The following is a 15,824-nucleotide window of genomic DNA, read 5'->3' as shown; positions in this document are numbered from 1 at the left end:
GAATGAGCAAGGGGGCCCTCTCTGGTCTCTGTTATATGGGCACATATCACCTACCCAAGGCCTCACATCCTAATACCATCTCCTGGAAGTTAGGCTTCAACATAAATTTGGGGTGAGGGGGACACAAACATTCAAGCCATAGCATCACATAACCCTCGCAGGATGTCACATGGTCTGAAGTTTTCTCATCATCTCTCCTTACCTTTTTGGTGTAAGACACATACATTATCTTTTATGTTAATACTATCTTTGCTGAGATACTAAGGAGTAAAAAGAAAATGAATTGTTTTTCATGAGAAGGACCATTGGAGTAAGTTAAGAACCTGGGTTAGTAGTTTCAATCTTGACACTGTCTGAGTGATGTGGCCTTGGACAAGGTATTTGCTCTCTTGAAGCCTTGGTGTCCTCAATTGTGACATATGGTGTTTGAATTAGTTAACCTGTAACAGACTTTTCATCTCAAGACGATCCCTTAATTTATACTGTTGACGAGAGTGATAGCTTCACCTACTCTTTCTTTAACTCTTCGGAACAGTTTTGTTTTTTTTTTAATGAAATCTTGTTGCTAACATTCTTTTTTACAGATGATACATAGAACTGTAGAAAAATTAGAAATCCTAAGTTCCTATCTGATTGTGTCATTTATTAACTCTATGCCCTCAGGCAAGTAAATTGCGTTCAGAGCTGACACTGCCTTTCTCTTATCTCATCATTATTTTTCCTCAGTTTGTGTCATGTGTGAATTTTGTAGACACACAATAGGTATTCTCATCAGAGTTGTTGACAGTTGATGAGCAGGAAGCCAACAAGGGCACAGCCTTGCAAGTCCTGTGTGGTATCGATTCTGCGCTTAACAGATGGACACCAGCCATTGATCAACACCGTATAACAGTGGTGTTTTTGATGTAGTTAAAGCTTCGTATAGTTTGTATATATTTTTCCTACACAACTCTTCAGAAGGTTGTTATCACCACCTGATAAATATTTATGTTTATTTATATCTTCCCTGCCTTCTGCATTGAAATGGAACATCGTGAAGTGCAGTGATTATCCTGTTTAATTTCACTACTAAACCCTTAACACATTAGAACTTCCTCTGGCACATGGTCCCATATCCAGTAAATATTTGTTGAATTCATTCATTCATTCATTCATTCATTCATTCATTCATTGAAAAACTTAATTGAGAATCGCCTGTCTGCCCCTCCGAGGTTTAAATACTAAGGATAATCCAGGAATCCTTAATCTAGACCAATAGTCTCCATGGTGATTTACTCGCAGCAGCACCCCAGAGATGTAAAAGATGATTCATTCAGATGTAGGGAGAAGATACTGCATTTCCTGGGTATTTTGCTCCTGTTTTACTTTCTATTTTGTGTATATTTTCTAGAGTTAAAGTGTAAGCATCTTAGTGCATTTCCTCATCTTACAGCTAACAAATCATTGTATATTGGCATGTGCTCATTTTTGCTTTCCTTCCTTGGTATGATCAAACAAAAACTGTGAAGTTTGCTATTGTTGGACTTCTCTTCTAGAATATAATTTCTCTGAGCCAAATTGTATCCAGCAACAAAATGCTCAGGTTTCACTTCCTTTACACTTGTTCTTCTCTCTAAAGTCCTTTGCCCTTAACAGAAATGGAAAGAAAGGGGAAGTGGTGAAGTTCTGTCCTCTCCTTGTCTTCTCTTAATATGGCCCCTCTAGTCTCAAGCTGGACATTCACACCTTCCTCCTCTCACTTAGAATTTAAGACCAACACACACACACGCGCACACACACACACACACCCACACGCACCCTTGTGTCTTTAGTGGTGCGTCCTGCCACTGCTCTTCCATGGCATTACCTTCCAAGCACTCCTAGTAAGTTGGTGGCAGAAGTGCAAGTGCTCTGGGGTTCGAGAAAATTCCAGGTCTCCTCTGCATGCTAACCTCACTCATTGCTTCTCTCAATCCCTTTGTGACTTGCACACATCGATTATGTTTCCTCATAGACTTTGTTTTCCAGACTGAATAAACATTCTTTCTGTTAATAATAGTACAGGTTTATTATTATTAATTATAAGAATAATGCATAAATACACATTCCTTGTAAAAAATTAAACTACTGATAGGGACAATGATTTCTTTGACTGTCACCCCCAATTCTAAAACCTCTCTCAGAGATGACTACTGTGATAAATTTTGTCTGTGTATTTCCAGGGTTTTTTTTTTTTTCCTTTATCATACATTTCTGTTTCAGGTCAATCAGTAGACAATAGGTAGACAAATTGGGTATTTTCATTTAATAAGTTGCAATAAAGTAGAGATCTATGTCATTAATTTTATGATGTGGCATGGAACAGTCTCTAAGATGTATTAGAGTAAAATTTACAAGTTGCTAAAAGTACATAGAGTATGATAGCACTACAGTTTAAAAAGATTTTAAAAAGGGGGGGAAGAAGGGGGGGCTGGGTGGGTCAGTCGGTTAAGCATCCGACTTCAGCTCAGGTCATGGATCTCACAGTTTGTGAGTTCCAGCCCCGCGTCGGGCTCTGTGCTGACAGCCCGGTGTCTGGAACCTGCGTCCAATTCTGTGTCTCCTTCTTTCTCTGCCCCTCCTCTGCTCACTCTCTCTCTCGAAAATAATCATGAAAAAAATTAAAACCAATAAAAAGATAAAAATAAACTTTATTAAAGAAATATTTTGAGCTACTCCTTTACCTCAATCCCAAACTGTTGGATCATTTAAAATATACTTCTCTGTATCTCATTGGCTCACTGACTTCTGTTTGGGGACCCCACTGACCATGTAGTCATCTTCCCTGGTGCCTCTCTAGATCCCCTCATCTGTATTCAGGAAACAACAAAGGTAAGGAGAGGGGCCCAAACAATGGGAAGTGAGAAAGTGGGAAATTAATCAATGGTTTTAGAAGCAACGCCATTAAATGAGAGAAAGGGAAAGTAGAGGGAGGGGGAGCATTGTGGCAAGATGGATTTTCCTGACCAATTTAGATCTGGTTGTTTCAATGACTAGAGAGACATAGTGCTAGTTGCTCAGTATTGCTTTCTGTGTTCGGCTTTGTTTCTACCATGCACTTTGTTTAACAAACATCCTCATCCCCCTACTGCCTTCCTGAGCTTTATGTATCTCTTAACTGAGTCAGATACCCTCTCCATTCCTCACTTTGCTTCTGTAAACACATACACAAGCACATGCACACACACACATTTGTTGCAGATATCACATAACTCAACGGTTGGGCTTCCAGGTGGGGGGAGTAAGGATGGCAAAATGCAGAATTTGATGGGGCTAAGGATGTTGGCCATGTTGATTCATGGTAGCCATTATGCATTTAAAAAACTAAGCACTTATTTTTGTCTGTCTTTCTATTTATTTGTTATTTGTAGCAACTATATTTGGTTTTGGGAAATGAGTGTGACAGTGTGGAAGACAGAAGAAAGCAAGCAAGCATGTGTCTTAGGATTCAGAGAGAGGCTAAAATGACGCGTTTAGGATGCTTTTTATTTACTTTTTCCTAGCCCATTTTCTCCAGAGGGGCAGGAGATGAGACCTCAGGATAAGCTGCTTTGTTCTAGAATAAAAGTTATCGCATTAGCCAGGACTCTCCTGATGACCTTTGTCTTGAGAGCAAGCTGTGAGGGTAGCAGAAGAGGGAACCCTTGGCTACAGAAGAGGAAGTCAGGGGATCCAGCCACTAATACCTGCCAGCAATTTGTTTCTTCTCCCTGAAAGGTAGAATCACTTGCTTCTATGGGCTTTGTTGATGGAGAGAGCCTGTGGGAACATGAATGCTCTTGCAAAACAAAAAGCAAGCAGGGGTTTCCAACTCCCCAGCCTCTGTTACTCTGCAGATCCCTATTCCTTCCTCCTTATGCCATTAACTGCAATTCTAAATCTGAATAAATAGGTGCTATCCCATCATGGTGTTTATTTTTTAATACTTGCTCTGCGGTTACCCATATCAGGACATTTTGTGGCTCTGCAGCATTTATTGAGCACTATATTAAACTGGTATAAACTCAGACAAAATGCCAAGCGAGTGATAAACTAGTGACATTTCTGAGTTTCTCTGTAGAAAATGTCTGCAAAGGCTGCATTTGGCTGATTGCATTTCAGAAGGCTGACGTTGCACTATATCAGGGACTGATTGTTTTATTTGCATTCTTGGCTTTAGTTACCCTTAGATTTTTATTCAGAAATGATTTCTGCATGTGAACACCACTTTAAGATACTAGAAGCATAGGTGTGAGAGGCTGGCTTTGTCTTGTTTTCAACAACAGAGCTGGATCTAGCATGGCCTGAGGGCCTTAACCTTATACTTTGCCTGCACGGGGAGACCCACACATAGATAGACTGGGATGGAAGTTCTTTTTAGCTATTTACAGCCTTGCCCACTTAACTCACTTCATTGGCATTCCATGGCTTTTGGGATCGACTAAAAAGCACAGGGTGCTTCATGAATGGACCCCTGGCTAACTTTTGATTTTACTTCCTACTTCTCTACTCTGCAAACGGATCTGTTTACTTGCTAGTAGATGCCTGTATGGGCCATTCTCTCTGACCCTGGGCCTTTTTATCTGCTATTATCTCTAAAAAGAATGTTCTTCCACCTCTTCTGTCCATTGATCATATTACTGCATATCCTTGAAGATTTAATTCATTTACTCTACAGAGTTCTCAGACCTTCCTTCTCCCACAGGTTCCCATCTGCAAGTAAAAGGTCACTCCTCTTACGTCCTTAGCTAGCACCCTGAGTATCTTGTTACATGGGGTGACTCTCTCCTCTTTAGCTCTAAAGCTCTTGAGAACAGGGAATTTTTAGCCCTTATTCTTAGAATGTTTCACTAAATAAAAAATGGATTTTATTTGTTCATATAGTTGATCTCTGAGCTGTTGACTCTTTTTTTGGTGATATATGATGATATTGATATATGATGATATATGATGATAAATATATGATATATGATTGATATATGATATTGATGATAAATAATTTTAATAAATAATTTTTGCTAATGGGGTACCCATGAAATCTCAAGAAACTTTTATTACCAACATTAGTTTTAATTTTCAGATGGATGTTTACATTCCCCACCTACTTACCAAAATAAGAAAGGGGGAAAAAAAGTGAAGAATTCAGCTGCATTTCAGAGCCCTTGCTATGTACAAGGAAGCTGCTAAGTGCTTTAAGATATATATTCTAGGAAAACCTATTTTAGCCTCGTTTTATCAATAAAAATAGTAAAAGTACAGAGACGTTAAGTAACTTGCTAAATTTCGTATATACGAGTACATCGATAGGGGTATCTGGAATCTCCGTCAGCTAAGCGTCTGACTTTGGCTCAGGTCATGATCTCACAGTTCACAGGTTCAGGCCCCAGTTGGGCTGTGTACTAACAGCACAGAGCCTGGAGCCTGCTTCCGATTCTGTGTCTCCCACTCTCTCTGCCTGTCCCCTGCTCGCACTCTCTCTCTTTCTTAAAAAGAAACATTAAAAAAATAAGAAAAAAATAAATAAATAAATACATTGATAAATGTTTGCATGTTGGTTTATACTTCTGCTTTTCTAAAAGCTCTCAGTAAACATTTATTGACTATCTATACATGGCATGCATGGTACCCGGCATGGAAATACAGAAAGGTTTGAGTTTGTGAGTTAATAAGGATAGACAGTGAAGTCACCAGTTGAAGCATAGGCTAATTTATACTATGCCAAAGTATGTGCATCGTTCTGGAAGTTTCTGGAAGGGCAACCAACTTAGCATAGGTGGCATCTTCACTGGAAAGTCTATTTTCAACTTCATGTATCTGCTGCTGAGCCTATAAAAGTGCACAGACTATAAGAGTTAAGAAGGTCTGGGGTGCATATATGTTTTAGAATTAGTGGGTTTTTTTCCTTAGGGTAAATACCCAGTAATGGAACACTAGATCATATGATAATTCTATTTTTAATTTTTTGTGGAAACTTCATTCTGTTTTCTATAGTGGCTGCACCAATCTGGATTCTCCCAACATTGTACAATGGTTCTTTTTTTTTCCACACCCTTGCCAACACTTGATTATTTCTTATGTTTTTTTTCAATTATTTTAAACATGCTGATAGTTGTAAAGTTTACTGCATCATTATGTATAATAGCCAAGATATGGAAGCAACACAAGTGTCCATTGATAGATGAATGGGTAAATATGTGGTGTATGTATAATGTGGAATATTACTCAGCCCTAAAAAAAGAAAGAAATGAAATCTTGCCACTTGCAACAACATGGGTGGGTCTAGAGAGTATTATGCTAAATTAAATGTCAGTCAGAGAAAGACAAATACCATATGATTTCACTCATGTATAGAATTTAAGAAACAAATGAACAGCAACAAAAAAAGAAACAAACAAAAAATACTATTAAATGCAGAGAACAAACTGCTGTTTGCCAGAGGCAGGTGGGTGGGGTAATGGGTAAAATAGATAAAGAAGATTAAGAGTACACTTACCTTGATGAGCACTGAGCAATGTATATGACTGTTGAAATATTATATTCAAACTAAATATGTATGTGTGTGTGTGTGTGTGTGTGTGTGTGTGTGTGTGTGTGTGTGTATTTTTAAGAGTTAAGAGGCACCTGGGTAGCTCAGTTAGTTAAGTGTCTGACTCTTGATTTTGGCTCAGGTCAGGATCTCACAGTTCATGATCTCATAGTTCACTGATGGCACAGAGCCTGCTTGGGATTCTCTTTCTCCCTCTCTCTCTCTCTTTCTCTCTCTCTCTGCCCCTCCCCCACTCATGCTTGCTCTCTCCCTCTCTCGCTGTCTCTCTGACTCTCTGAAAATAAATAAGCATTTTAAAAAATCTTTAAAAATAAAAATTAATTAAAAACAGAGTTAAGGCAGAAGAATAAGAGGGAATTCCAGACAGAGACCCCCCCCCCATACATGCAAAGGCATGAAGTTTCCCCGCCCTTCTGTGAAATTCATTTCAAGAAGGGAATTCATTTTCCCAAATATATATATATAGAGAGAGAGACAATATAAAGATTTATTAGATACAGCCGCTTATTGCCTCTTTGTATAATTAAAGGATCCTGGATCAAACATTTTTATCTCACATTTCCAGAGAGGTTCTTTTTGAGCCCCAGAACTGAACAACCCAGTAGTATATCAGATATTACAGCAGATATTGACCAGTGTGAAAATGTTGTCTATATACTTACTGAGGAAACATTCTTCTCTATGCTCTAGTGAACGCAGAGAGCTCAGTGATAAAGAAAACAGAAGACTTGCCTCATGAGAGCTCAATGAAGTAAGAGAGGCATTTATATAAAGAGATCTAGCAAACCATTATGAACCATGACAGGTTATGTACAGGGTGGTCTGGAAGCATAAAACAAGGGTGCCCAACCCTTTATGCCTAATACCAGAAGTCATACTTACTATCATGATGGATAGTGATACTTGAAGCCATTCTTGAGATCTCACTCTGAAAAGGAAATCATCAAGGGAATATTTTAGGTTAAATTTTATGTTTATGCTGTTTTTGATTTGCTACTATTTTTGAGACTTATTGAGGTATAATTGACAAATAAAATTAAAATATATTTAAAGTATACAGTGTGATGATTTGAGAAACATATACAGTGTAAAAGGATTTCCACACTGAGTTAACATATCTATCACCTCATATATTTACCCTTCTTTCTTTTCCTCCCCTTCCCCTTTCTCCTTTCTCCTTTCTCCTTTCTCCTTTCTCCTTTCTCCTTTCTCCTTTCTCCTTTCTCCTTTCTCCTTTCCTTTCCTTTCCTTTCCTTTCCTTTCCTTTCTTTTATTCTCTTTTCTTCTTTGTGAATACATTTAAGTTCCACTCTCAACAAATTTCATTTATATAATACAGTGTCATGGACTGTAGTCATGTTGTACATTACATCCTCAAACTTTATTCATCTTATAACTGAAACTTGGTATCCTTTTACCATCCCTGTCTCCCCCACAACCCCTGGCAACCCCCCATTATTATTATTGCCACCATTATTAAGCACAATAATTGGTCTTACTATACACAAATAAGCATCAAACCCCACAGTTACAAGTAAAATGTATAAATGTGCTAGGCAACAGTGCTTGGTGGTCAACTGCAGTGATGTGCTTGTGCAAGGTGTCTGGTCAGTGACAGGACCGTTAAAACCAGCACGTCTGCAGACATTTAGCCTTGTTTGGCTTCAGCTTTTGAGAATGTACCGGGACCACAAAGTAAAAGCAGCAATAATTCTTTATAATCTGTGACTGCAGATCTGGAGGTACTCCTAGACTCCCAGGAAAAGGGGCGAGCCTATCAGCAAATAAAAGTTGTTGGAAACATTGCAGTTTGACTTTAAAGTTTTATTTTCTTGTTGCAGTTGTTTTCCTACAGGTAGGGAAAAAAACAGGCAGGGTAAGAGGAGCTGGTTAGCCACAGGAGACTTTGCGGAAACAAATGATTCTGTTTTGTCCCTGTCTCTTTCTGTGAATTGATAAGAGGGGACCCATCACTTGACACAACAGCTCCTGCCTTTAGATGTGGTATAAAAGATCTTAAAAGAAAACTGCTGTTATCGATTTGGGGCTATGAGCACATGGAAAGTTGCAACTGGATGCAGGGTAATTATTTCGTCTCCCGTTGACATTCACCATTAGCCGAGCAGATAGGTCTGCATGCTAGCTTTCACAATGTGTTTCTGGGATGCCAGCCTTCTCCTGGGAATAAGAAGAGCTAGTCACGTCAAGGAAGGAACTCAGGGCAGCAGGCAAGGTGGGAGGTGAGCAGCGTGCAGCTGCCTGCTAATAATTTGCAAAAACTCAGCAGTTAACTGCTGAGATTTCTAGTTGGAAGGTTTTTAGGGAGCTTGTTTTCTTTTTCAGCCTCAGGACTGTGGCCTTGTCAGAAGAGGTCACCTGTGGATCCCGTCAGCCCTTCAGTGTGGGAAGTAGAGAGCCACCGTCCCTATGAGCTCTAGCATTTAACTGAAATGATGGTCAGGATGTCACCGACTGCCTGTATTCAGATTGCACTGATGGGAAGCGTCCAAGTGTGTGTCCCCTGTCTCTTTGGGGGAAATCGTAAAACCCTTATGAGGACATTTCTGCTTCCGGAGAGAAGAAAGCAGGGTTTAATGTTGTGAGCATAGACTCTGAATTTCAGACCATGTATCAATCAGAGAAAACTTACTGACAGTGATAATAGGGCCGTTAGGAGACTCCTTTTCTTTTTTTTCAACGTTTTTTTTTTTTTTTTTTTAATTTATTTTTGGGACAGAGAGAGACAGAGCATGAACGGGGGAGGGGCAGAGAGAGAGGGAGACACAGAATCGGAAACAGGCTCCAGGCTCCGAGCCATCAGCCCAGAGCCCGACGCGGGGCTCGAACCCACGGACCGCGAGATCGTGACCTGGCTGAAGTCGGACGCCCAACCGACTGCGCCACCCAGGCGCCCCAGGAGACTCCTTTTCTTAAGAAGAAGAGAGACTAAGCTAGCTATGCTTCAGAGTCTTTGAGCTGAGAAAATGAGTTCAAATAAGAAAAAGCTCTGGGAATGCCCTTAGGATAGTGATTAATTTACTTATTTCAAAGAGCTCACATACTGTTATATCCTCCCTTCCTTTCTCCCTCCCTCCTCTCATTTCCTTCCTTCTTTCATTCAACTTTTGACTATCTGTTATAGCTCAGGTAACAGAATAATTATTTTCTATTTAGTATGGCTCACTGCAAGATTACACTAAATAATATACGCCTCCAAGGCACTTTAAATAGACTTTTATTTTACTTTTTATTTTATTTTACTTACACATATGGTTTCAGGCACCCTTCCTAAAGTGAGGTACATCTGCATTTTCCTCTCACCCTGGTTCAATATACAGAGAATGGTCGCTCTGTGCCATACGGGCCACTGCATCGGTTCAATCACATGGTTTGTTCCTAGTTCACAGGACAGTAGGACGTAGTTTTGCTCATTTCAAATGAAAAAATTAATTAGATCACTCAGCAATGTAAATCACCATTCAAATGACCCAACTAAAGCAAGCAGCTTACTTGGCATCTGCCTGATAAGTCTTGAAAGTTTAATATACTGTCAGTGAGATTGTCACTAGCTGAGCCCACAGGAAGACACATATGCCATGTGTAGGACTTATTTGCAAGTCTGAGCTAATAACATACAGCATCTTTGCCAGAGTTAAGCCCGGCCTTCGTCAAATAAAGGTTTCATTATAGTTTTTATTTGAAGTGGGAATTTCACTGTCAGGTTGTATAAATAAACATAGTAGACATATTCCAAGGCTTGTGGTGTTTAAATCCTGTGGACATTAATAGTCTGTGGGCTCAGCTGAGTTTCTCGAAGACACATATGAAGTCATTCATGTTGGTGTTCCTTTTCCTCTTTCTCCATGTTTTAGGTCTGTGATGGGATCAAACAAGGAACCAGATCTTGTGCATCTCGAGGCCAGAACTATAGATGGTCGTAAGTAATTCAACTCCTCCATGATGTTATCAACCTACCATGAGCCGAGTCTATGTTTTAGGGAAATCACAGTGGCAATAATCCAAGTCCTTCATAATCCAGAATTGTCTTAATCACTTCTGGTGTCTCTCATCCAATCAAGGTGTTTTTCTTTCCCGGTTATGGGAAAGTTCCCCAGTATCTTACTTCTGAAGTTTTTGTAGTTATTGTCATTATTATGTTATTGCTGCTGTTTTGTTTTCGTTTGTTTTTCCAGTTTCCTTATTTTATCAGATACCACCTAGGCAATATTTCAATGTTTTGTCTGGGAAGTCACAAAGCACTTGGAAATGACAGGGACAAGAGAACCATTCTGTGTGTCCCTCATCATAAACAGGTTGAAGGACACACCGATCGAGTTCGTTTGCTGGCGTATTGGTAATGTTTAGCAACCCAGTTAGGCCGGCTGCAAGGAGAGACTATGCTTTGTGTAGAGACTGGGGCTTTGAGTACATGAAACCGAAAAAGAAAATTGCAGTCCAGGATCTACACCCATATCTCAATGACTCAAAAGTTCACTCACTAGTTATGAAAAATTAATAACTTGAAAAAGCTGCTTAAGTTCTTTATGCCTCAGCTTCTTCATCTGTAAATGAAATAATAATAATGATTCTTGGGGCACCTGGGTGGCTCAGTCGGTTAAGTGTCTAACTTCGGCTCAGGCCGTGATCTCATGGTTGGTGGGTTTGAGCCCCGCATCGGCCTCTGTGCTGACAGCACAGAGCCTGGAGCACGCTTCAGATTCTGTGTCTCCCTCTCTCTCTGTCCCTCCCCCGCTCACACACACTCTCTCTCTCTCTCCTTCAAAAATAAATAAACATTAAAAAAATATTTAAAAAATAATAACAATTCTTGTACTAGCTAACATTCACTGAGCACGTACCCTGTACCAGGAACTATGCTAATCACTGCATATATTTTATCACAAGTAATCCCCACAAGAACTTGTAGGTTATTATCCTAATTTTACAGACGAGGAAACCAAGGCATAGCTGGTTTAAGTAATATATTTAAACAGCAATAACCTAAGTTTCCTCTCCCTTCTTTGGTCCAGAGGATCTCCAGAAGGTCTAAGGAGTGGAGGAGTACCACCAGGCCTACGATAGGGCACCACAGGTTAAAGGGATCAAAGAAGGAGAAAAGAAGAAGAAGAACAGGTGAAGTAAGAAAGGATGGGGGGAAGAAAGAAGCTAGTCTCAAGTAGAGAGAAGAAAAGGCAAACTGATATCCGCAGTTACTGCAGAGCAATGAGGTTGCCCAGCCCAGAGCCAGAGGGTGATGATCTAAGTATTGAGACCTACCCCTCGCAATTCAAAAACTTCATCATCACTGTCTCCTGTACCTGTCCACTTGCCCTTAGCTTGTCTGAACACAAAAGCGGAAGGTAGCTGTACTTCACTAGCTTACAGCTAAAAGAAGCGGGTCACCCCTGCACTCCAGACTCTCCAGAAACCACACCTACTTCATTACTGTGCACACAGCATGAGCTTTTTCATCTCCAGCGGTTCCACTTCCCCTTTGGGGAATCAATATATTCCTTGGCAGAATCAGCGGGGGCACAGTTCAGGGTCCAAGCTATCACCTTCCTCCTTTATAAATTCAAGCAGGACTGCCACATGTAATATGTCCAGCACTATGCCTGACACAGAATGAACTCAGCAGTTTAGAGCTTTCTTCCTATCTCTTCAGTGGGCTCTCTCTGGTCACGACCCCCGCCCCCCCTCCCCCATTGCTGTAGAACTGATTAGGTTGTCTTGGATGGCAAGGTCCAGTTTTTACTACACAAGAGCCAGAATAATCTTTCCCTCAGGTAGAATGATTCAGGACACCTGACCTTGACCTACAGTTCCAGTGTAATCTGGTACCTGCCCATTTCCTTAGCTCGTCTCCCTGTGTCTTCTCTTCACTCCTTGTCTGCAGGCCTGTGGGCTTGCTGTGAGTTCTTGGAATGTGCAGGGTCCTATGTGTCACCACAAGGCTCTGAGGCCTGCTGATTCCTCTGCTTGGAATATCTACTTCCCTTCTGCCTTCCCTGACCCATTCGTTGTAATTAATCAGTAGGGATGTTTCAGATGTAAATATTTCTTTTTTATTTTAACTTTTTAGTTTGAAATAATTTTAGGCTCACATAAAAGTTGCAAAAACTAGTACAGAGAGTTGCCCTGCACCTTGCACCTGGCTTCCCTCAAAGATGAGCACCAGTGTAACCACAGAATAATATCAAAACTTCCAGTCTAAACCAGTGTCTTATTTTATTTGCTTTCGTTCAAAACTCTTCTTTGTCTTTATTGTGCTCATCTCAGCTTGACGTTACTCAATCTATTTACATTCCTTTTCCATGATTATTTGATTACAGTATCTTTCCTTTACCAGTCTTGACGTTCTAGGAGTGAAGGGGCCGTGTGTATCTTTGTTCAATATTGTGTCTTCAGCACATGCCTCAGTGTCAACATGTAGATAGAGCTTAATACATATTTGTTGAATGAATGAATACACACAGTTGACCCATTGTCAGGGTTACCAAGTCACTTACTAAGTTGTCGGAAAATTTTAGGGCATTGCATCTCAAGCTTGGACATAACCTGACCCAACTAGGGATCTTGTTAAAACGTGGATTCTGATTCAATACGGGCCCAAAGACTGCATTCCTAATAAGCTCCCAGGCGAAGCCAATGCTGCTGGTCAGTGAAACATGTTTAGAGTAACAAAGTCCCATAACGAAAACCTAATGAAAGAGCTTTAGGGTCTGTCTCCCATGACTGCACCTCTTGTTTAGAAAGCCACAGATAGAATTGGTAACATCCCAGATTGCTTTAATTTTCAAGCTTTTGGGGATAATACTGCTTCTGGCTTGTGGCATCTAATGCACATAACCCCCTATCCTGAAAACAATAAGGCTGTCGCTTTCCCTGATCTGCACGTTTTCTTTCACCCAACATTATTCCTATGCTCCCTGCAGCCATGAATGTTGATAACGCCAGGCTGTCATCTCAGGCTCAGCTTTCACATGGCATGAAATAGATCAGTTCTAATTTTATTTATTTTATTTTACTTTTTTTTTTGCAAAGGCAGCATCTTCAGAAACTACCCAAGAGTGAAAATTCAATAAAGGGATTTAATTTGAAAAGTTATCCCTGTCAAAACAAAACAGGAAAAAAGAAATTACCTACCAATTGAAATAAAGGATCTAAGCATAATGCCTGACCTGACTGGGTATAAAAAAATGAGATTTTCTCAATATCATATTCAGTCTCTCTCTCTCTCTCTCTCTCTCGCTCTCACTCTCGCTCTCTACCTCCTACCCCTTTTGCACTCTTTCTCTCTTCCTCTTCCTTAAGGTACCTACTTCAGGTCAAAGAAACAGAGAGGAAGAGGGGAGTAGGAAAGACCACAGAGAGATCAGAGTAGTAAGGTATTATTAACAAATATAGTGGAGAGTGTATTTATTTTTTATTTATTTATTTATTTATTTATTTTATGGAGAGTGTATTTATTAAACTCAGGTTCCAGGCTGGTCAGTGGCTCTAGAAATTCCAATGTCTGATGTTACCTCTCTCCCTATTCTCTGATGGAGATCCTTCTTGTTTTTCTGTGCCTTCAAGGTTGTTTAGGACACAATTTAAGTATGTGGAACCCATTGTTTATATTCCAGGTCATGCGTCTTGTAGGCTGTATACCAAATCAATACGATATTTTTTACTTTGAATAAGTACTTTCTTTCTGATGTTAATGGATTCAGGAATTTTGTAGTTTTGACACAGGAAAAATCCTATACTAGTTTATGTGTCTCCTCCCCACAGGGAGGCTTACAAATACTTATCTGGGTTTGATATTCAAAGTTTGGTTTTAGTCTCATTTCAAATTTCCCTAGGTTACATTTTATAATTTATTTCTGTTTCAACCGAAGTCTCCACAGTTGAGGACAAGTAAGCTCTGGAAAGCATTTGCTCTGTTATGGTCTATGACTAGCATAGACATTTCTGCCACTGGGCTCTAGAATCTGGATGTCTTACGGTTTACACTGTGACAACGTTGCTATTATTCCTTGCCTTACCTCTCTACCTTGGGAGGCAACCTCAATTACAATCAATCACAGGAATTATTACTGGAAAATTTTGAATGTATTTATTGGATGTGGCATTTGTTATTGGCCCTTGCATCTAACTCGGAACAAATTGACAGGTCCTCACCCCAGGTATAAAGATTTTGCTGTTTAAATATCTCGTGTGTGTGTGTGTGTGTGTGTGTGTGTGTGTGTGTGTGAGAGAGAGAGAGAGAGAGAGAGAGCCAGAGAGCCAGAGAGAGAGAGAGAGAGAGAGAGAATGTGCTTTCACACATGCATTATATGCACCCAGTGCACTAAAATAATAAAAATGAAACCTATATTCTACTGATTCACCTAATATAAATGCATTTGTGAATGTAATGCATGGGGTTAGAAAATGTTAACTAAACCATTGGATTGAAAGCTTTGTGAAAAGCCATATCCTATTTTATTTTGGTTCTGTGTACAAAACAAAGCTCAGAAACTGACCCATCTGTTGACTTAATAAATGTCCTTATCTGTATAAGCATGTCTTCTTTTTTTATTCTTTCTTTCTTTATTTATTTAATTTATTTATTTATTTTTATTATATGAAATTTATTGTCAAATTAGTTTCCATACAACACCCAGTGCTCACCCAAAAGATGCCCTCTTCAATGCCCATCACCTCCCCTCCCCTCCCTCCCACCCCCCCATCAACCCTCAGTTTGTTCTCAGTTTTTAAGAGTCTCTTATGCTTTCGCTCTCTCTCCCACTCTAACCTCTTTTTTTCTTTTTTTTCCTTCCCCTCCCCCATGGGTTTCTGTTAAGTTTCTCAGGATCCACATAAGAGTGAAAACATATCGTATCTGTCTTTCTCTGTATGGCTTATTTCACTTAACATAACACTCTCCAGTTCCATCCACGTTAAGCACGTCTTCTTAAAGAAGGGCTTTAAGGGCCTGCAGAGTCCTGGAGGGTCAGCAGAGGCCTGGAGGGCTAATGGGGGCATGTGAGAACCTGTCCAACTCCCTGTAATTGTATGCCGTGTGTTTGTCTATGTGATTGTGGAAGAAAAGAACAGAACTGTTACCAGAATTCTTCACACACCAATTATGCAGGGATGCATAGTTCTATTTTCATACACATCTGCAAACATGACCTTGGAAGGAAACCTGTAATACCTAGTTTAAACTTTATTGCTCCTCCCTTTCACTTCTGAAATGAACAGCCTCGCCAGTGACATGAGTGTTTCCGTACTGGTGGTGATCCGTGCTACC

At 40.0% G+C, this 15,824-nt stretch overlaps 1 protein-coding gene across 4 annotated transcripts in view; it reads left to right on the top strand.

The window, feature by feature from the left end:
* SORCS1 (sortilin related VPS10 domain containing receptor 1) overlaps positions 1–15,824 on the top strand; it is a 505,682-nt gene that overhangs the window by 354,708 nt on the left and 135,150 nt on the right. For all 4 annotated transcript variants that reach the window (XM_047072706.1, XM_047072707.1, XM_047072708.1 and 1 more), the window contains exon 6: positions 10,417–10,481. In XM_047072706.1, the coding sequence (XP_046928662.1) occupies positions 10,417–10,481 (65 nt within the window). The remainder of the gene's footprint in view (positions 1–10,416; positions 10,482–15,824) is intronic.

Source organism: Lynx rufus, unplaced genomic scaffold (genome assembly GCF_022079265.1).
Source record: "Lynx rufus isolate CCGP_SWC_20201006 ecotype Redwood Valley unplaced genomic scaffold, mLynRuf1.p SCAF_11, whole genome shotgun sequence".
Lineage (NCBI taxonomy): Eukaryota > Metazoa > Chordata > Mammalia > Carnivora > Felidae > Lynx > Lynx rufus.
This window is presented reverse-complemented; position numbering and strand designations above follow the sequence as displayed.